At 35.7% G+C, this 22698-nt stretch overlaps 2 protein-coding genes across 2 annotated transcripts; one reads left to right on the top strand and one right to left on the bottom strand.

Moving 5' to 3' along the window:
• Nucleotides 1–8537: 8537 nt before the first annotated feature.
• LOC136227230 (B3 domain-containing protein REM9-like) lies at nt 8538–9627 on the bottom strand. Its single transcript, XM_066015900.1, has 4 exons — nt 9592–9627; nt 9242–9524; nt 9011–9150; nt 8538–8870 (listed from the first exon to the last, which is right to left on the bottom strand). Exons 1-4 carry the CDS (start codon nt 9625–9627, stop codon nt 8625–8627), a joined length of 705 nt encoding a protein of 234 aa, XP_065871972.1. The 3' UTR covers nt 8538–8624.
• Nucleotides 9628–13168: 3541 nt separating this feature from the next.
• Nucleotides 13169–16700, top strand: LOC136227590 (B3 domain-containing protein Os03g0620500-like). The gene is made up of 11 exons (XM_066016288.1): nt 13169–13270; nt 13354–13819; nt 13910–14061; nt 14147–14564; nt 14643–14833; nt 14932–15184; nt 15285–15332; nt 15518–15702; nt 15790–16036; nt 16134–16240; nt 16319–16700. Exons 1-11 carry the CDS (start codon nt 13190–13192, stop codon nt 16568–16570), a joined length of 2400 nt encoding a protein of 799 aa, XP_065872360.1. The 5' UTR covers nt 13169–13189; the 3' UTR covers nt 16571–16700.
• Nucleotides 16701–22698: the final 5998 nt, after the last annotated feature.

The following is a 22698-nucleotide window of genomic DNA, read 5'->3' on the forward strand; positions in this document are numbered from 1 at the left end:
ATGGTTGTGTTTTGGGTCCTATTATTGAAAATGTGGAGCCGAAGTTGTCTGTGGAAAATTGTGATATGCTCTGTGGTGATTTTAATGCTGTGGAATTTAAAGAAGCCTTGTTTTCAATGCACCATGACAAAGGCCCTGGTCCTGATGGTTTTAACCCCGATTTTTATCAGAAATTTTGGGATGTAGTAGGAGGTCATGTTACTGAAGCTTGTTTGGTATGGTTAAATTCTGGAGTGTTGCCTGATGGGATTCATTAAACTAATATTGTATTAATCCCTAAGAAATCAAAACCTGAGATGGTTTTTGACTTGAGACCGATAGCTCTTTGTAATGTGATCTACATAATTGTTTCTAAAGTCTTAGCTAATCGGTTAAAGAAAGTCCTTCATGTTCTTATATCTCCAACCCAGAGTGCCTTTATCCCATGCAGACTAATCACTGATAATGTTATGCTGGCATTTGAGGTGAATCATTATCTCCATCAGAGGTCTAGAAGGGTTTCAAGTGGTATGGCTGCTCTTAAGCTTGATATGTCTAAAGCATATGACAGGGTGGAATGGAGATTTCTTCAGGAGATGTTATTGAAACTTGGTTTCCCATCAAGCTTTGTTAACCTATTAATGCAATGCGTTACAAAGGTTAAATATCGTGTTGTCCATGGGAAGCATGTTGTGGGCCCTATCGTTCCACAGAGGGGACTCCGTCAAGGGGATCCGCTGTCACTATATCTTTTTATTATCTGTGCAGATGGCCTCTCTCTCTACTTATCTCGACTGGAGTCAGAGGGTCGGATCCAAGGTTGTGTTGTTGCGGACCAAGCGCCAGCAATCTCTCATCTGTTCTTCGCTGATGATAGTTATTTATTCTTTGGAGCCAATCGAGCAGAAGCTTCAGCAATTAAACAAGATCTAAATGACTATGAGTGTGCTTCTAGACAGAAAATAAATTTATCAAAATCCTCTATATCTTTCAGTCGAAACTGCCCAGATGGTGGGTGTGCAGAAACTAGTAATATCTTGGGCGTTTCCACTGTAGCCCTCCCGGATAAGTATCTGGGTCTACATTCGGTGGTAGGAAGGAATAGGTCACAGGTTTTTGGCTTTGCTGAGGACATGGTGCGGTCTAGATTAAAAAGTTGGAAAGCCAGGTTTCTATCAAGAGCAGGAAAGGAGATTATGATCAAATCTGTTGTGTAGGTGCTTCCTACTTATGCTATGAGTCTCTTCCTATTTCCTATGAATATCTGTGATGATCTTGAGAAGTTGATGAATTCTTTTTGGTGGGGATCGGATAATTCAAGTAAAAGTAGTTTATACTGGAAATCGTGGGATAAGTTGTGCTGCCCTAAAAAAATTGGTGGAATGGGGTTCATAAAGTTGCATAATTTCAACTTAGCTTTATTGGCTAAACAAGGTTGGCGACTTAGCTCAAATCCTGAGTCTCTTATGGCACGAGTTTTTAAAGCCCTTTATTATCCGAATAGCTCTTTTCTTGATGCATCATTATCTGATGGACCTAGCTTTATCTGGCGTAGTATTATGGGTGCTCAAGAGTTGATAAAGTCAGGTATTCGCAGGTTTGTAGGGGCGGGTGGTGAGGTCCGGATTTGGGATGACCCGTGGCTCCCTGACGATCATTTTCCATATATTGAAAGTGAAAAATTGGATGGTTTAGGGGTGGAAGTGGCGGCTGATCTTATGGAGGAGGGTCGGCGGTCATGGGATGTTGGGTTAGTTTCGGGCATTTTTGTCCCTCGGGATGCAGAACTTATTCTCCGTATCCCCTTACTAATCGGATTGATCATGATGGGTGGTACTGGAAGGATGACCGACGGGGCAACTATACAGTTAAAAGTGGGTACCGAAAGCTTATGGCTGGATTTGGAACAAATTGGTTCAGTGATTCTCCAGTTTGGAATAAAGTTTGGAATCTTAAAGTGCCCCCTAAAGTTAAGAACCTTCTTTGGCGGGTTCTTGCTAGCTGTTTTCCTTCTAAAGTCGCGCTGAAAGCCTGGAGGGTTCCTATCTCAGATTTATGTGAGCTCTGTCATGGGACGGTGGAAGATTCTTATCATATTTTTCTCAAATATACTACGGCTCGAGCTATTTGGACTCTCTCGCCTATTGGGGATGTGGGAACCCAATTTCATAACATTTTTTATTATTGGGGCTGGATCTTTTCTAAACCGGTGGACTTTTTGAGCTTGTAGCGGTTTTATGGTGGATTATTTGGTGTTATAGAAACGACATTGTGTGGAATCGGAAGGATTCACACGCCTCGATCCTGTACCATTTGGCCGGATCCTTTCTACAGGCATGGAAGAAAGCGCAGGCATCGGGTTCTCCTTCCGGCTGTGCCAAGCCCGATAGTGTGGCAGCGTCCTCCAACAGGCTTTCTAAAACTAAATGTGGATGGTGCGTCATTTGCGAACGAGAATGTGGCTGGGTTTGGGTGTATCGTTCGAAATGAGTTAGGCCGGTTTGTTGCGGCTAAAAATGGTATCTTGCAGAATTATCAAGATGCATCGTTCATTGAAGCACTATCGGTCCGTGAAGCTCTCAGTTGGATCAAAGAACGCGGATGGAAGGATGTAATCATTGAATCAGATTCTTTGATCGTGGTACAGTCTATGGCCCGCCCGTTAGAGGTTTCATCTCCTTTTAACGTCTCAGCCAATGATTGTCATTTTTCATTGAACGAGCTTTTTAAATGCTCTATTCGATTTGTCTGTCGTTCTACAAACTCTGTTGCTCATTTGTTAGCTAGAAGTAGTATTTTACCTTTACATCGGGGTGAGTGGTTTTCTGTACCCCTGATTTTATTTGTAATATGCTTCTTCTTGATTCTTAATATATGCTTCATTGATTGTCAAAAAAAAAAATATATATATTTAGATGAGTTTATATGTTTGGATTTGGAATTTGATTTTTAAGTCCGAGCCCGCCTAAATTTATAGTGGGTTGTACTGGGCTGCGCTTGGACTGAGTACTTTTACATAAAAGCCTGATAGGCCCAGCCCATGGTTAGGTCTAATTTTGATTAGTTATATCTTAGTGAAGAGATATTTGAAAAAGCTTATTCGGTTAAAAAAAATTAATTTTGAAAAAAAACTGATTTTAAAAATTTTTTCAATTAGTTTATTACTCGGTTTCTTTTGAATCAGATTTTTACCCATTAACATTTTAACCCCAAATAAAGATGTTATTATATTATTCTTTATCATTTTATAGTAGTACTCAGTGAAGCTTTATGAAACAACAATCGTTAACTATCAGCTAGTCATATCTAATAACAACAAAAGAGGCGATAATACTTCTGAAATTAAACCTTTCCTATAATCAGGATTAATACTCAACTTCACATACCACAATCTTTCGTCAACATATATATAACTTGGCAACTTGTGTTGTTCTTAGCTAGCTCCATGGCTGGCAGATACTGCACAAATTATGTAAGTTTCCAAATCCAAAATTTATTTTCACAATTCAATTCATCAGTTCCATAAAAAAAAGTATTCAATTTGGCCCATCAATAATAAGATCCTTACCACTCTTGTCATTACAACTTTGAAGAATTGGTCTTCTGGCACCTTCTATTTTGTTGCTTTACTTCTGTATTATTATCTGCAGATTAATCATTAGTCAACAATCAAGAATGTTAATTGAATATCATTTTTGTCAAGAACATGGAAAAACTTCATACCTTTCCCTGTTATGTCACTGAAATTCTCTACCTTTTTCATCTTCTTACGAGGCCTGGAAGATGTTAATGGTGATTTGTCTTTTCTTTTGCTTGTGATTTTAACAGATATTCCAGTTCTAGTTTCTTCAACCGTAGGCACTTTGGATTCACGCTTTTTCTTATCTCCATTACCTGAATCCCTCATAATGGAAACCTTTATAAGCAAAGTTTGATTGCTATTATCAATCATTTGAAAGGTGCAAACATCTCCGAGTTTCAGAGAATTGCCCTTTACAAATGCAACCCATCCTGCAGATAGTACACCTCTGACACGATATGGATAAATAAGCAGCGTCACAGGCCACAATCTGTTGTTAACCTCTAACATTGTGGGCTTTGTTTCTAGCTCCATGTTCTCCACAAAACTTTTGGGTACGAACTGCACAAATTACGTAACTTTTCATTTTAGTTATAAAGTCAATATCAATATATGATCTGCCGAGTGAGGGAGCCAAGAATTTAGATTGGGAGGCTAATTTTAGTTGCGCGGTTGAGGATAAATTTTCAAAGTTATTTTTTTAACCTCCAACTTATTAAAACGGTACATATGTTATCATTTTTCAGAAACTAGAATGAGTTTGGAGGGAGTTGAACATAGTACTTTTCAAATAAGATTATGCATCCTTAACTATTATATTTAAAAATTGAAATAATACTGCATACAGTTAATATATACTTAAAAGCAGAGCCGGTGGCCCCCAACCCTGGACTGGCTCTGCCTGCTTAATATTATAGATCCTTACCAGTCTCTTGCGCTTCAGACAGTCTGATAAAATTCGTGCTTGGAACCATGGATTTGCAGAGGTAAATTTGGTTGGAGCTTGAGGAGGATTTGAAAATGAAAGCTTTTGTTCCTTGCTGCTACTTTCTTTCCCTATTGATTGCTTTCTATTACCTGCATTCAATATTTCAACAGAAACATCATCTTCTTCTGCTTCATTAATAATATTCGGCTCATTAAGATTATCCAAACTGAAAGGATAGTCTATCTCGGTGGCAGTCTTATCAAATATTGTAACATTGAAATCACCATTCTCCTTATCATATTCAAATACTAGAAAATATGAATGTGAAACCGAATAATAGTCAGCGAATTATCCCCATCCATTTTGTAACCATATCTCAGCACCACTTTTTATGATCTCTACTTGCCATTTTGCAGCACTGGGGACCTTCAACGTCACACGATTTGACAGATGATTTCCATAAGTTCTTGCAAATTTTCTTGGAATTTCCTGTTTATTTCAAATGAATTGTATAAAAATCAATGAACCATTTGTATCCAATCTACTTGAATATTATTAGTTAGAAATACTAACCAGTTTCCCTTGATCATCAAGAATAATCTTGAAAAAACGAGGCCTCTCTGATTTAAACAGAAACTGTTCGTTACTTTTACTGGGGTAAGAAGCCATTGCTGCGCAGCTCTCTTCTTCACCTTTTTGAGAAAACACACTTTATTTGGCACAAACACAACGAGGGAAAAACTGCTTTTAATGGACTCTTATAATTGTTAGTACAAATCAAGTCTTAGTATTATATTCTACGTATTATTCTTCATCTAATCTTTATCTCCTAGTCTTATCTAGAATTTACCTCTTTTTAGAGTTGGTATAGGATTATACTACCTCTTTGTTTAAATACTTACCTGTAAACCCTAATCAATTCAATTAATATGCTCACTAAATTATTACCCTAATCAAAAAAATTTCCGTAATTGCATCCCACAAATTATTTTTTAACCTATTAATCTCCCGCCTGCTTTTGCTCTTCTTCTTTTGCTCAAAAATATAGCAGCCTTCCTCATTTGTTTGGTCCAGCGATACCCTCATCACCATCATTCAATTTTTTATATATCCTTTTCTTTTCATTCTATCTTGTCCCGCTCAGCCATGATTAATAACAATTGCAATCCTTCAACAATTGCTATGTCTTCCGCACCCACTCTATTTGCCCCGTCTATTTTTTGCAGACCTCCTCGAGCGCCTTAGCGGCTTCCTCTTCCCATGAACAAACTGATTCCAATTTCAATGCTTTACTTATTACACTATGATCACCGATCCTCATTCCTAGACCACACAATTATCATATTCGAGTCATGTTTATGTTGTGTCATTTCGAATTCCTATTAAAAAAAGGTAAATACAAATCCAATCCAAAAACTTTTGTTATTATCTTTATTAATAAATTGACACATAAAAACACGAGAGAATATAATAATAATTTTAAATATTCATGTCATTTCGTGATTCGGTTAGCTTATCAACCCTATCCCGATCCAAAAATTTGCGTGTCAGTTTCGAGTCAATCTAAAAATGGCACATTACCTACTAAACTAAACCCAAACACTAAAATTGGTTGTCGATTTCGTGTCATGTAATCGTGTTGTGTGTACTTTTACCACCTCTACTCATTCCCCGTCTCACTCTTTCATGCCACCCCTCATTAGAACTCAAGCTCCTTTTTCTGATATTCCACCATCGACTCATAACCCAAATTCCGATCAGTCTCTCCCTGTCTCGGCCAATTTCGGTCATACACTTCCACATTTTGTCCCTGCCTTGTCCCATGGAATTGAAACTCCAGTCATCATCCAATTTCGACTGGTTGGACTCCACCGCCGTCGGTCTCTGCACCTATTTTTTGTCCACCTATATTGGACATTCTACCAACGTTGGTCTCTGTCCCTTTTATCGTCCTCTTCATTCTTCATTTGACTCTCATAGTCCGATTGGATATCCCAATACTCATCCTCGAGCCAATTTATTTGTGTCTCCTCAAGCTCAGTTCACTTATTCATTGACCACTTCGTATTCAATCAGTCTCCACTTACATTCCTCAATTTTCTGTCAAACTTAGCCCCACCAATTATAGTCTTTGGAAGACGTATGTTGTTGCAGCCCTTCAGGCCATGAGAGTTTTTGCAAGTCATTGCTTGGGCACTACTCCACTACCAGCTAAATTTATCCATCGTGCAATTGATATTGATATTGATTATGACAACCCTGGCCATTTTGTCTTTAACCCGTCCTATTACCAATAGGAACACCGAGACTACCACACCCGTGCCACCATACTCATGTCTTTGTTTGAAGAGGTTGTCCCCACCATTACAAACCTTGAAACTGCCAGGTTTGTGTGGTTTGCACTAGAACACACATATGGCACTGCATCTGAAAATCGGCGGGTTTAACTTACAATTGAGTTGAATGAACTAAAGTGGAATGATCTATCAGTAGCAGCCTACCTTCAAAAGATCAAGTTTATTACGGATGATTTTGCTGTCGCAGGCACAACGACTAGCATTACTCCGATTATTACTACTCTTTTAAAAAATCTTGGGCGTGCATATCATGGTGTGCTCACTGCTTTGATTCCTCGATAGTTGGCATAATCTTGGACATCACCTTTGTTCTTATACAAAGGGATTATGATATTTTTCCTCCATTCTGATGACATCTTATTGTATCTCCAAATTTTGTTGAAGAACGTCGTCAACCATTCGATTCCTCTCTCTCCCAAACATCTCCAAATCTCAATAGAGATGCCATTAGATCCTACTGTTTTCTTCAATCTCAGTTTATTTAATACCATGTTGACTTCATCCTTTTGAATTCTCCATATGCAGTCACAATTTATCATACCATGAGGAATACTTATATCTCCAACATCTTGTCCGCGATCTCCATTAAATAAGTCGTCAAATTAGAACCTCCATAGTTCCTTGATTATCCTTATCTCCAACTAGGACTTTTTGGTCCACATCCTTCACACATTTAACTTTTCCGAGATCTCGCATCTTCCTATCTCTCATCCGAGCAATTTTATATATGTCTCTTTCCCCTTCCTTCGTATCCAACCTTGTATATAGATCCCGATTCACCTTTGCTCTATCCTCTCGTATGACCTTCTTTACTTCTCTTTTAGCCTATTTGTACTTTTCGTAGTTCTCATCACTCCTGCATTTCCCCAATATTTTATAGGATTCTCGCTTACTCTTTACTGCTTGTCGTACTTCTTTTGTCCACCAAGATGTGTCCTTACCCGGTGGCATGCTACCTTTAGATTCCCCTAGAACTTCCTTCGCTACTTTCCTTATACTATGCTCCATCTTAGTCCATATCGAATCTATATCTAGATCCATATTATAAGTCCAAATATCTTTTTTGGCCATCTCATCCACAAATTTTTGTTGATTCTCCCCTTGCAGTTTCCACCACTTAATCTTAGTCTCCACTTGTGGTGTTCGTTTTCTTATACATCTCCCACTTCGAAAATCAAACACTATTACTCTATGTTGGGTTGTCATACTCTCACCAGGGATCATCTTAAACATTGGAGATAAAATTACTTCGGACGGAGAAATCTTAGAAGTATTTTTTGCACTTTATCCCTAACAAAAGCAAGCTTATACTGAAAAACACAATCTAAGAAAACAAAAACTTCGGTTTCCCAAAAAAAAATGGAGACCTTTATCAGCATGATTGAAGCTTCTCAAAGAGACAAACATCAAGTCAAAATCGCTTTCCCCTTTTCAAAATTAGATAAATAATAATTGAAGCTTCTTTGCTACCAAAAAACCTAAGTATAGTTTAGATATGTCAATGTTCTCCAATGTGCGTGAAAACCCTTAAATCTAACAATGAAAATCAGCAATAGACATTTTAAGAGTACATCATTCTTAAAAGCTAAAATCAGCAAGTAAAAAACATTCACATATCAAAGTAAGATTTTTTATTTTTTTATTTTTGTCCAAAACAGTATCAGAAAGTCACAAATCCATCTGCTTGCTTAAACCTTCAAAACCTAAGCTTATAATATCCTAGAAAAAGTAAAATAGATAAAGGAGGAATATAGAACAGTCCAAGATAGATAAAGCCTACTCAAAGTTTCCGAAAAATGGTGACATTTAGTAGCAGAGTGTCGCCATTAATCAACTTAAATACGCAAACATCTCCAACTTGAAGAGAATTGTCCTTAACAAATGCAGTAAATCCGCCAGACAATCGAAACTTAGGCTTTAATGGGTAGCTCTTAAATTTCACCGGCCACACTTTGTTTCCTACCTTCAACAACAACTTCTCTATGCTCTGTTTCTTACATTTCGCCACAAAGCTCACCGGGACGTTCTGCAACAAGTAACAAGTTATAACAACAATTTTCCACTATGCTTACAAATTTCTTTACAAAGACGATTATGAATATTAAAACTATTATAGATTTATGAATCCTGCATTGCTTCTATGAATATTAGAGTTCAATAACGTACAATGTGATGGTGCTCAAGATAGCTTGGCAGAAGAGTTGCTTTGAAGTATGGGTTCGATGTGGTAAATTTGTTCAAATCTCTGATATCATTAATAGCTTTGAAGTTTGGAACTTCTTTATGGTTCAAGGGCTGCTTGTTTCCTGGATTACACAATCCGAAATAAAAGTCAGTTATGCTTTCAACATTACATTAACATCACAATAATTAGATTAGATGTATTTTGAAACTGACCAATTGGTTGATTTCTTTTCACATCTTGCTTTTCTCTGCAAATTACAACTTGAAATTCGGTTGCATTGTGATTAATCAATTCAAAGACACAAACATCACCAACGTCCAAATGATTATCTTCTACAAATTTCCTCCAACCACGACTTACCACAGTAAGTACTTTAATTCCATTGAGTTTTTTATCAGCATATTCAACGGACCAAGTTTTTTCATCGATAGAATTAAGAATTACATTGCCTCGACGTTTCTTGATATATTTCTTGGAAAAACTTGATGGTATATCCTGCAGAAATAATAAATTTGTTACACAAATGTATCAATTTCCGTCAAATGTATATCATCTTGCTTACCAATCTATATTTTCCACCTACATGCGAAGGCTGCATAGCAATGGAGAAGGAAGGTTTGTTGGATTTGTAATAACTGTTTGCTCTGTTAAGTGCATAAGCTTTTTCTTCAGCCGTCAATGTTTGTGTGCTCTTTACAACCTTGTCCCTTTTGCATCTCTTCGCTGCAAAATCAAGTCCAAAACTAAAAGTAAATACAATATGAACTTTCTTTATTTTGTCAAGATGAAACACTTACCTTCGTCTTCTTACGAGGTGTAGAGAATGGTGAGACATCAATTTCAATATTTTCATCAAGATTAGGCTCCTCAATATCTCTATCGACATCGACTGGATAGTTAATTTCTGAAGCACTCTTATCAAATATGATAACATTGAAAGAACAATCTTTGAGATTCTCAAATCCGAAAACTAAAAAAGATCCATGTGATAGAGAGTAATAATCAACAAAGTTTCCCCAGCCTTTTCCAAACCAAATCTGATCACCACTTTTGATAAGCTCCACTTGCCATTTTGGGCCATTTGGAACTTTCAAGAATGCCTTATCTGAGAGATAGTTTTCATATCTTTTCACAAACTTTCTTGGAATAGCCTGTTCCAATAAACCATATGAAAATATAAGTCGTATTTACAAGAAAATCTAACCCAAATGCATATGGAAAAAGAAAGAGAGAACGTAACAAGGAAAGAAAACTAACAAGCTTCTCTTCACGAATGGTATCATCAAGTATAATCTTGAAAAAATGGGGTGTTTTAGCCTTGAACATCATGTTTCAATCACGTTTACTGGATCAAATACCTACTCTCTTGAACAACCCTATCTATACAACTTTCTAAATTGAAATACAGATTTATTAAGAGAGAAGAAACAAATTAAATCAAAATTTTGTCATCATTACCATAAAACTACTAGCTTAATTGAAGAATTTGAACAGACAGAGACTCTTGAGTAGTGTTTGCAGTTAAATAATTAAATAATTTGCAGTATCTAATAATACTTCATTAGATGTACTGAAATGATGAAGAATTAGGGCATTGCCAATGAATGTCGGAGGACATACCGGAGAAATCGAAGCTTAGAACAGGGACATGAGTCCATTGTTTCTTCCATCGTCTTGATTGATAGCTTGTTTGGTTGATGGCAAGAAGGAGAGAATACGGTGAATTCGATTCGATAAGTAAGAAATTGGGGAATTAGGGCAAAGTATTAACCTAGCTATGTATGCAAAAAAACGACAGTTTTTAGCTGTTTTTTTTTTTTTTATCTCTTTTTGTTATTAAAAGGTATAAAAATTAAATTTAACCCTAACGTTTAAAAAAAAATACAAATTTAATTTTAATGTATGAAATTTTCAGACGGTGGGAACGTTTAGAATTCTAGATATTAACGACGCAAACCATATGTTTGATTGGTAATAATAAAAAAAAACCATAATTACCGATCTACAAAAACTTATAACCACAAGATTTAATTTGAAATTACCTCTAATTTATAATATTGGTCATATTGTGAACTTCATTATTAATTATACTAATTGTATGCCCAAGCATGGTGCGATAATATTTTAATATTTATAATATTTCAAACGTAAATTAATTTATAATAAAATATATCTGAAACTTCAAGTTGGAACAACACACCGATATCCAATAAAGTTTTTTGTAAATTAATGTTACAAAACTTAAATTCCTAATATCAAAATTATCAAATCTTACATTTAATTTATCTTCTAGTCTTTTTATCAAAATTCTGCTAATAATAAAATAACCGAAAAGAACACGTGGACGATAAGTATGCTAGATTTTGTATGTGGATTAAAATAACAATAATACTAAAAACAATACTTAGTGCAGCCTATAGTTACTTCATTGAAAAACAAAGTAAACATTACTTTACTTAGGGTCCGTTTGTTTTATCTATTGTTTACTATTTATTGTTACGATTTGCTATTTGCTATTGAAAAAAACTGATTTTCCAACATGGATCACCATTTTGACGGCACCCATGTAGTTTCCATTGACCTGAGACAAAGTTCAACTTGTAACTCATATAACATGACAAATTTGTGATACATTGAAGATCCAAGTCTCCTTAACTGAAACAAATTAACTAAATCTAAAATGCTGGGAAGACTGGAACATAAAATTGACAATTACATCAATTTGCTTCTTTTTTTTATTTTTAATTAAAGAGGAGAGAGAAGAGAGAGAAATAAAAAAGGAAAATATGAAATTAGAGAGTGTTGGAGAATGAGGTGTATTTGATTTTTATTTTTAAGGAGGGTTAATTTATAAAATAAATAAATATAAAAACCAATTTAACTCTTTTCCTTTTGACTTTTACCGTTAGTCAATTTGGTATGTGTTTACTAACGGAATGAACCTCAAGGTACCATTTTGTAAAGTTTTAAACCACATGGCTGCGATCGGAAACGGATGTAACCACAAGGTTTATTTTTATACTTTTCCCTTAAAATTATATTGTGTCATGTACGAGTTGGACAATGAAAATTAAAAATGTAAATATTTCATCAAATTTAAAAATATATTAATCTCCCAATTCTATTGTGAAATTAAAAAAAAAACACAAAAATAAAATAAAATCATTTGATATCCAACTTATGCAAAATACGAGAATATAATATCTGTTTTTTTTAATAATATCTGAAATTGATATAACTTGTCACTATTAACAAATTTGTATTATCAACCAACTTTAAGGGTAAAATTATACTTTTTAGGATTTAAAATTAAAATTGTTTCTAACCGTAAATGCTATAGAGCATCTCCAACAACCTCTTAGCTTGGTTTTTAAGTTAAAATTTAATGAGAGAGAATTAAAAATCAGCTCCAACAGTCTTTTAGTGTCTCCTCAAATCACTAAGAGCGTCTCCATCATCTCTAATATTAGAACCGTATACCCCGATTTTGCTTGGCTATCTATTACTCCTCAAATGAAGTTATTGCTTGCTCAACTATACATACAACTTGTCTTCTCTAATATTAGAACCGTATACCCCGATTTTGGTCGTTTTACTTTTTTTTAAGACTCGTGCAATACATCTTCCACATTTAATTTTTTTTTTTTTTACAATCCAGTGATCAATTGATTACATTTTGCACAAGTGCACGGACTAACTAACATTTTATACAAGTCGAGGGGGCTATCGGGACGCTTTGAAAGTTCATGAGCCAAATGATGTATTAAGCCTTTATTTACCTCTCCTTTGAATTTTTATCTATATTTAAAGGAGCCAAGCTAAGAAGAGTGAAATTAATAGATATATATATATACTCAGATAGTACATAGAAAGGAGAGTGAAAGCTTCAGAAATATCATAAATGAACTCTGCAAATTAACGAAGATGTGACTTATAATTAATCTACCATCACTTGTTGATTTGATTACTCTTTAGCCTTGAAGGCAACCATCTTCCTGTCTGTCAGCAAATAAATAATGTAACTAGCCACCGCTTCATTAAAAGCAAAATTTATGATTTCTACTACTTCCTCTCCTCTTTTTTATTGGTATATATTCATAATAAGTTAATTTTACAGTGCAAACCCTGGTTCACAAAAACAAGTCAACGTGAAGAAGAGAATGGCTTCTTACTCCAACAGAAACAATGAGCAATTTCTGTTTTACTTTTTCAAGATAATTCTTGATGATCAAGGGAAAATGGTTAGTATTTCTTACTACTAATATTAATCTAGATTGGATACAAATGGTTCATTGATTTTATACTATTTATTTGAATCAAACAGAGGCTTCCAAGAAAATTTGTAAGAAATTATGGACATCATCTTCCAAGTCCAGTGATGTTAAAGGTTCCTACTGGTGCGAAATGGCACGTAGAGATTGTAAAAAATGGTGGTGAGATTTGGTTACAAAATGGATGGCGAGAATTCGCTGACTGTTATTCGATTGCTCATTCAACTTTTCTAGTATTTGAATATAATAAGAGGAATGGTGATTTCAATGTTACAATATTTGATAAGACTGCCACAGAGATAAACTATCCGTTTAGTTCTGGTAATCTTCATGAGCCGAATATAGTTGATGAAGCAGAAAATAATGACGTTTCTGTGGAAATATTGGATCACTTGTTGCCATCAAGAAATACAAAAGTGAAACCAGCAATATCACTGCTCTCTAGGCCTAATAAGAAGATAAAGCTGGGGACTTCTAAAAAAGCATTGAACCCACAGTGTCCTACAGGTCAAGTTGAAGGTATGCCAGTTCTTATATGTTTACTATATTCTGGAAATAACATCTCAAATTTTATTTATAGTTAGAAATTCGGTTCTTGATTGAATGCAGGTAATAGAAAGCAATCAATAGAGAAAAAAAGTAGCAGCAAGGAACAAAAGCTTTCATTTTCAAATCCACCTGAAGCTGCCAAAAAGTTTAGCTCTTCAAATCTATCCTTCCAGCAACAAATTGTACCGGACTGTCTGAAACGCGGGAGATTGGTAAGGATCTCTAACATTAAAACCGCTGATCATATGCATTGAAACTGTTATATAATCTAAATGAAATATTACATAATATGTGCAGTTTCTACCCAAAAGTTTTGTTAAGAACATTGAGCAAGGAACAAAAGCCATAATGTTAGAGGTTAACAACAGATTGTGGCCTGTGAAGCTGCTGATTTATTCATATGGTGTCAAAATCAGCGGTGTACTGTCAGTAGGATGGGTTGCATTTGCAAGGGACAATTCTCTGAAACTCGGAGATGTTTGTACCTTTGAAATGATTAATAACAGTGATCAAACTCTACAGATGAAGGTTTCCATTAGGAGGGATTTAGACTTATGTTTGCCTAAGGTTGAAGATACTACAATTGAAATTCCTGATAACGTCTTGGATCACTTCTCTCCCTCAAGAAAAAGAAAAGAGAAATCAACATTGTCGTCTTCTCAGCCTCGTAAAAAGATGAAGAAGGTTGAGAATTTCACTAAGAATACATGGAAAGGTATGAGTTTTTCCATCAATAAAGAGCCAAATGAATATTCTTCATTTTTTATTAATTATTTCTCATCTTAATTTGTAGAACCAAAGAAGGAAAATGAAGGATTAGTTCTTCAGAAACAAATGGTTAACAAGATTCTTAAAAGGAAGAAACCATATTTGACATTGAAGGAAAAAACAATGGAAGTTCAAACACAAGATTCCACTTTGCAATCTGAAAATCCTACTTTTCAGATTACAATTCAGCCATCACACTTGAATCGGAGTAAACCGGTAAGCATTCTAGCGGACAATCTGAAAATTGAATATTATTGTTCTAATCTGATGTTCATGTTCATGTTCTTTCTCTTAAATATAAATTTGTCCGCTAGGATATACCTGCGGGGTTTGCCAGGAAATACATAAAGAGGAACGATGGGGTTGCTGTGTTAAATGTTTTGGATGGGAAAACATGGACTGTTAACTACTGCAGGAAACAAATTTCTGGAGCAACAAGAACAAGGATTATGCATTCTGATTGGATAAAATTCGTACAAGGGAATCATTTAGGAGTTGGTGATACTTGTACATTTGAACTGATCGATCCTGACAAAAGTATATTCGGAGTTAACATTTCAAATCTCGGTAGATAATTAAATCAAATTCTTCATTACTTATTACCATTGCCAGCTTAAGAAAAGTAGATTAATGCTTATTATGGATTCGGTGCTTACTATGGATTCAGGTAAGAGCAAGCAACCAATTGGAAAAGAAAGTGGTGCCAGGGATTCAGGTAAGGTTGAAGAAACTACAATTGAAACTCCTGATGAAGTCTTGGGTCAACTCTCTTACTCAAGAAAAAGAAAAGAGAAATCAACATTGTCATCTTGTCTGCCTCATAAAAAGATGAAGAAGGTTGAGAATTTCACTAAGAATATTCTTCATTTTTGGTTAATGATTTCTCTTCTTAATTTGTAGAGCCAAAGAAGGAAAATGAAGGATTAGTTCATCAGAAACAAATGGTTAAAAGGATGAAACCATATCTGACATTGAAGGAAAATGAAGGATTAGTTCAAACACAAGGCTTCACTTTACAATCTGAAAATCCTACTTTTCAGATTACAGTTCAGCCATCACACTTGAATCCTAATTGGAGTAGGCTGGTAAGATTAAATACTATAGAAACATTATTGTTCTAATCTGATGTTCATTTTCATGTTCTTTCTCTTAAATATAAATTTGTTCGCCAGGATATACCTGCTGGCTTTGCCAGGGAATATATAAAGAGCAACAATGGGGTTGCTGTGCTCAATGTTTTGGATGGGAAAACATGGACCGTTAACTACTGCAGGAAACTAATTTCTGGAACAATAAGAATTATGCACTCTGATTGGAGAAAATTCGTACAAGGGAATCATTTACAAGTTGGTGATACTTGTACATTTGAACTGATTGATCCTGACAAAAGTATATTCGGAGTTAAAATTTCAAATCTCGGTTAGATTATTAAATCCAATTCTTCATTAGTTATATTACCATTGCCTGCTTAAGAAAAGCAGAATCACTGACCAGTGCTTAGTTAATATGGATTCAGGTAAGAGCAGGCAATCATTTTCAAATCCACGTGAAGCTGCCCAAAAGGTGAATCCAGTCTTCCAAGCGGTGATGACATCAAGCCATTTCAAAGGGGGCGCTAATGTTGTAAGCATCAGAATGTTATAGATACTTCAGTTTATGCTTTAGTGAATTGAATTCTCAAAGTGGATTGATTTTGTGCAGAATGTACCACGCCACTTTATCAACAACTTGGGTCGTGTAACACGAATTGGGCAGCTACAATTTGACAACAAATTATGGACTGTGACGCTGTTAATTTATCCACATCATGCCAAAAGTTCGTTTTCTTCTGGATGGCTTAGTTTTGCAAGGGAGAATTCGCTGAAAGTGGGAGATGTTTGCTCCTTTGAGCTGATTGACACTCAAAAATTGCTAATTAAGGTCTCTATCTCCAGGAATATTATACATGTCTAGTTACTAACTCGATCAATCGACAATATTTTGATAAATATTTTTTGGTTAAGAGTAGAAACTTGATTTAGCTGAATGGTTGAACACTTGGACTCATAATTTTTGTGAAACTTGCATGGATTTTTCCATCTGATAGTGTGTGAATATATTATGAATTGTACCAGGCTAGGATCATATGATTCTTTTTACTCAATCCCTAACTTTTATTATCTTCAAATAAAAATCAAGCTAATATTTGTTAGTCAAACTAAATAATAGTCAAATATATCAGAAATACCCTTTAATCCAAGAAAAGATCCATTTCATCATTCTTCTTCAAAAAATTCTCACATATTACTAATACTGTTAATCTTGTATAGTTTTTAAATTTAAACTATTTCTGTTCTATCTTATCTTGTACAGCCTATTTAAGATACTTAATCAAATACAATCTGATCAGTTGGAGATCAAATCGTTTCATGGTATTGGAGCTAAAATAAGAGGCTTAACCCCAAACTCTTTTTCTCTCTCTCCTTCCTGTTACATCTTCTGTGTTTCTCGTCAATCTCCATGGCTAATAATGGAACCACTGGTGCTGAGACCAGAACCACCACAAACGCCGTCTTTCCTTGTCTCCCCACTAGTGGAAAAAAGCTTCATTAGCCACACACTTTTTGGGTAAATGTGGCAGGTTTGGCACATAGCGCATGATGCCAATGCTAAACGATAAGGTCATTTGCGACGCATGTAAACTAAGCACGTTGCAGATGACCTCAAGGAGCGTCACAAATGACAAGGTTTAGCCTTCTCAACACACACGAGCATATTTCAACAACATATCATGTGGCAAATGTGGCAACTATAATTGTACAAAGGGTATAAATAGACAATTAAACCATGAAGTTGTGGACATTGATTACATACCAGAAAGTTCAAGTATCAAAGATTGCGCATATTGAAGTTGCATGGGTAGAGAACAGGTAGATATAGGCTGATATAGAGGAGTTAGTGAAATAGAATTTAGCAAACTATAGACCTCTCTATGTATATAACTAAAAATAATGAAGCAACCTCAAATATATGAATGGGCTCTCTAGGTAGATTCATGAATGGAGATTTTCTGCACAGAAACTGGTATACAGACCAGAAATCAATTCAATGGGATCTTCTAAGGGGCAAAATATTTGAGGTTAATAGACCTCCCCTATTTGAAATTTAGCACCAAAAAACCACAACAATTGCAATTAAGGAGAACCAAGAAGAAAGTATATGATATCCATCACATGTAAATAAAATTACTTTATTGAAATACCTGTGCACTATTGTCTGCCAACCATTTCTTCCTTGAAAAATCCCAACAGAATCAATTTATAGGTTATGATTAGGTCGAGGCAGCTGTAACCCCTCATCAAATTGCATATCTCTGAAAATTCTGGAGGCTTCAAGAATCTCACCATCTTTACAAAGAGATGATATCCTAGAAATGAAGGTATTATACACAACCCTATTTGGCAGAAACCTCAAACTCCTCATTTGAGTCGAAATCTCCAAACCTTTGCTAGTAAGCCCTCTGCAATACCCACGAACCAAAATCCATAACTGAACTCAACAGGAGTACATTCTTTCTCAGGCATTTTGTCGATTAAGTCCTGTGCATCTCCAAACCAGAAACAACCAAATCTTTATCCAACCACGACACAAAATCTAAACGATTACCTTTGATGCAAGTTCTGAAAAGAGCATTATGTAAATACTCGACAACAAATTGCAGATGGACTTGATGATTTGACGCCCCATGTTCTAGTCCAATCTTTCAACCCAAAAACAGATGGCGCTAGAGACTGCACTAATGTTAATCGAGATGTGGTAACAGGAACAAGTGTGAGAAAAGGGAAAGACATCGTGGTTTTTAGAAAAACAAGAGCTTCGAAGTTCACAAGAAAGAGGATTATTCGTGGTTTCTACTCCGTCAGTTGCTAATGAAAATTCCCCACATTTTCACTGAATCGAGTAGGAATGTTATGCCCAAAAAACCGGTCATTTGGGACGTGCGTGCGGAATAGGCGACGCAAAAATGACAATTATAATATAGCATTGGCGACGGGCATGGTTCATGTGCACCGTGAGCTGCTATATATCATAATGGTTATACTTTCTACCGCACTTTTTTGACAATTTTGCCCTCCTCATAATTTAAACTCAAACACTCAAAAATCTCAATTTTTTTCAAATCCTCTCTAGCTTTTTGCTTTTTCAAAAAACCCGACCTAAAACAACATGCCGCCAAAGCCAGAGTGGGTAAAGGCTTCATGAAAGTTCCGATAAGTTTTTTTTTAATTACTAAGAAATCACGGGTTCCACCTCCGAATTAGAGGTGGAACCCGTATGAATATACACTGAACGGAATCGTCGTGCCGTTTCCACCACGGGTGGAACGGACGAACTGCCCGTTCCACCCATGGTGGAAACGGCACGGCCGTTCGTTCCACCGTAAGGTGGAACGAACGGCGCCCTCGTTCCACTGTACGGTGGAACGAAAGGCGCAATCGTTCCACCGTACGGTGGAACGAGAGCCATGCTCGTTCCGCCTTACGGTGGAACGAGCGGCGCATCCGTTCCACCGTTAGGAGGAACGAGAACGGCGCCTAGGTCGGCCCTATGGCCGACACGAGCGCCGCAACCGTTCGGCCCAGCGGTCGGACGGTTACGGCGCTCTGTTTAAGCCCCTGCTTCTTTAACCAAATCCCAAATTAACCCTGAACCCTAATATTTCCCTATAAATAGCAGCTCTTAGACACAGTTTAGGGGGACGAAAATTACACCGAAAATTAGCGAAGCTCTGTCAAAACACTCTGAAGAAGATACCGTTTCAGAAACTGAAAACCCGTATTCCATTATTCCTGATTTTCCAATCATCCCACAACATAGGTAAAGGTTTCTGAGGGACAAATCATGTCTATTGGTTTTATTTTTACACTGTAAAATCTTGTTTGTTCATTCTTTCCTCTCTTTTATTTTTCAATACTGATTTTCATTATCTATAGGGTGTCAAATATATTTTTCATATATATTTGATGCATAAATAGGTTTAAATCAACCCTAAAACAATGATTTACGAGTTAAATCACTTGTTTTGACCCTTTCTATTTGTTCTAATTAACTTGTTCCATTTTTTGTACAAATCTGACATTAATAATATTACCCGTTAATATTATTGATTCAACTGTTTTGTCTTTTTTGTTCATAACTATGATTTGGGGGTAAACGAATCAATCCGAGATAAATCTTATCTCGCGGTCATTTTATTACCAATAGTTATAAAAATCTTCTTTTTTATCCATTTCCATCTCTAATGTGAATAACTTTTTTTGATTTATTCCCCTTAACCCTTAAAGTAATAATTTTTCTTTCACTTGTATTCATTTAATATCTAACCAAATAACTTTCTGTTTTATTCACTTTAGTCTCTGAAATAAATAACTTTCTTGTTTGTTCACTTTAGTCCCTGATTACACTTTTTTGTTTTATTCATTATAACCCCAAAAATAAATAACTTTCATTCTATTTATTGTTGGACCCTGATTTAATACTTTTTAATTTATTCACTTTGATCCCTGTAAGTATATTTTCTTATTATTAACATGTTTAAATCAATTAATCTTATGTTAATTATTTTTCAGCATTATTTCCACAACTTAGTATTTTATTTAACTATTAGAAGTTACTAATGTGTGTTTTGTGGAGTTTCGAGGCAAACAGAGTTGAAAAAGAATGAGAAATAAATCTATTTATTTGCTTCTAACCCGAATTTTGCAGGTTTTATTAAATGATTAAATATGGTTGAAGACCCAGGGATGCCCGGATGTACTTGTAATTTAATTAATTAATTTGTGCACATTTTGTACAATTGTTTGACTTTATTTGAGGGTATTTATTTGTGCTATTTTTCATACAAAACAAAACAAGCTTTTCTTAAAAGAATTTTAAACCTAAAGGAATAGTGTGATTAGCCTGGTAAGACTCGGAATGTTAAGTAGGAAGCCGGTGGGTTCACTGGGCATTTTGGGGGTGCCTAATACCTTCTTCCGAGAGGATATTAGCCTTCCCCAAAGTGTACCAAATTTTCCGAACCCGCTTGCTTTCCGCAAGAAATCTCGGTAACATTTTCTCAAACCTTGTTTGGGTGGCGACTCTCATTCTCCGGTGCCGACCCTGTCGAAAATGCATCGTGATCTCAATTGGGCCTCGAGCCCAAAACAGTCGACGGTTCTCCCCGTCGCTTGCGATGAGGCACTGAACCTACAGTGGCGACTCTGCTGAGGACAGAGAAATTGATTCCGATTATATTCTGGACGTGTTACTTGAACTAATTATATTTATTATTTTTGTATGCATAGCATGAGCATTAGATACAACCCGGTGGGAATTGGCATTAAGCACTTTGACAATCCAATCGATAGTTAAAGGCTAGCTTAGTGTGAATTCCCCCTTGTAAGAAATTTCAAACTATCTCACTCCATTCGATAGGGGTAGTTTGAGTTTGTTGCAAGGTTCCTATGTTCCGAACAGAGCCCACATATAGCAGCTTAGTAATTATCCTTAGGAAGAATGACCCGTTAAGAGTTTTTGGTGTGAAGTATGTTTGGCTTTCTTAACTTCCTTGTTGTGGTTTGTGTCGTTACCCAAAAATTATTTAACCTTTTTCAATAGGAAAAAGGAAGGATGTTCTGGTTCAGTACAACCCATTTAAGTAAGGCCAAAGTTATGTTTTTAGGTATAGTACGTGTTTTACCAAAAAAACCTTGAACCAGTGTGACTAAGATAGTTTGAATTACATTGTAAGAACGAGATAATGTAAGTGTCAATAGTTTGGTAGCACAAACCCGAAGTTTCATATGCTAGTCTCTAAGATATTGGACTTTGAATTTGTAGAAAGCCGAATAGATAAATTTTGACATATTTCACATTCAACCCGAAAATCTTAGAGACCCCGAAAGAGATTTAACCTCTTTTGTGATAAGGGGAATCGACAGTTCAATGGGATGAATTTGAATCATGTCAAAACAATGTAGATTCAACTTTCTCAGATTTAAAGTAAACGATTTTAAAGACACTACGCGTGAAATCAAGGTCACCACAAACTATTTTCAAAGACATTATCTCGAGACTTATGATGCAATTTATGCCATTTTAGTTGGTTTGTGTTTGGAAATGAGGGAAGATATGACCTATTCTTATTGAACATATTTTTGTTCTTCCTTAGACATGAGTTGTGCTACGCCCTAATTTCCCTATCTGATAATTTTTAGGATGACATAGTCCATACCAAGGAAGAAAGGGTTTCGTTTCTGTTTATGATGGTGTTTGTTATACCCGAAAATTTTGCCTACTAAAAAGAGGCTTCTAGTCCCCTAAGTTGGAACAAAAGGCAAAGTCTAAGGTTGACATAGTCTATCTTAAGAGAAACAGATGTATTCTTTGTGGTAGCTTTATCCCATGTCAAGAAAATTAAAAAAAAGTTAGAGATATCAGCTTTTTCCAAAAATCCTCCTCGGATGTTGATTGGGATAACATATTGCGAAGAATACGACTTGCTTAAAATGACTCATCCTATGTTTCAATCCCCGAGATATGTTTGAAGGAAGCTTAAAATTCCTAAAGCGGATGTGAATGTGTCTCATGGGTTAGGCCTAGAATGGTGCTTTTTAAGCAACGACCGTACCTTTTAGCATAACCCATACAAGGGATATCCTAATGGTTTGAACAAAGTCATTAAATGAGTGATGAATGTTTACATCAACTTTTCAAGAGTCATGCATAACGACGGTTTCGTGCATTCCATGTTGATACAACACGAACCAGAACCAAAATCCTAGGGAAGAGACTTAAGCCAAACGTGTGTGGGAGGAATAAGGTTGGAAGAGGATCTTTTGTGTTATGTGCTACATGTGTTTGGACTAACAGTTTGCTTGTTTTGTTTTTCTTATTTTGTTCTTACTAATCCTTTTGTGTTTTACATCTTACCTTTTTTGTGAATATTGAAAAAGAAAAAAAGCACACACTACGAATCATGCATAAATCATACATCCATATGTAGAACGCACAAATAGGTAGCTCCTGTATTTAGCTTGTACATGCATTGAATCATCAAA

The sequence above is a fragment of the Euphorbia lathyris genome, chromosome 4 (genome assembly GCF_963576675.1).
Source record: "Euphorbia lathyris chromosome 4, ddEupLath1.1, whole genome shotgun sequence".
Classification (NCBI taxonomy): Eukaryota; Viridiplantae; Streptophyta; class Magnoliopsida; order Malpighiales; family Euphorbiaceae; genus Euphorbia; species Euphorbia lathyris.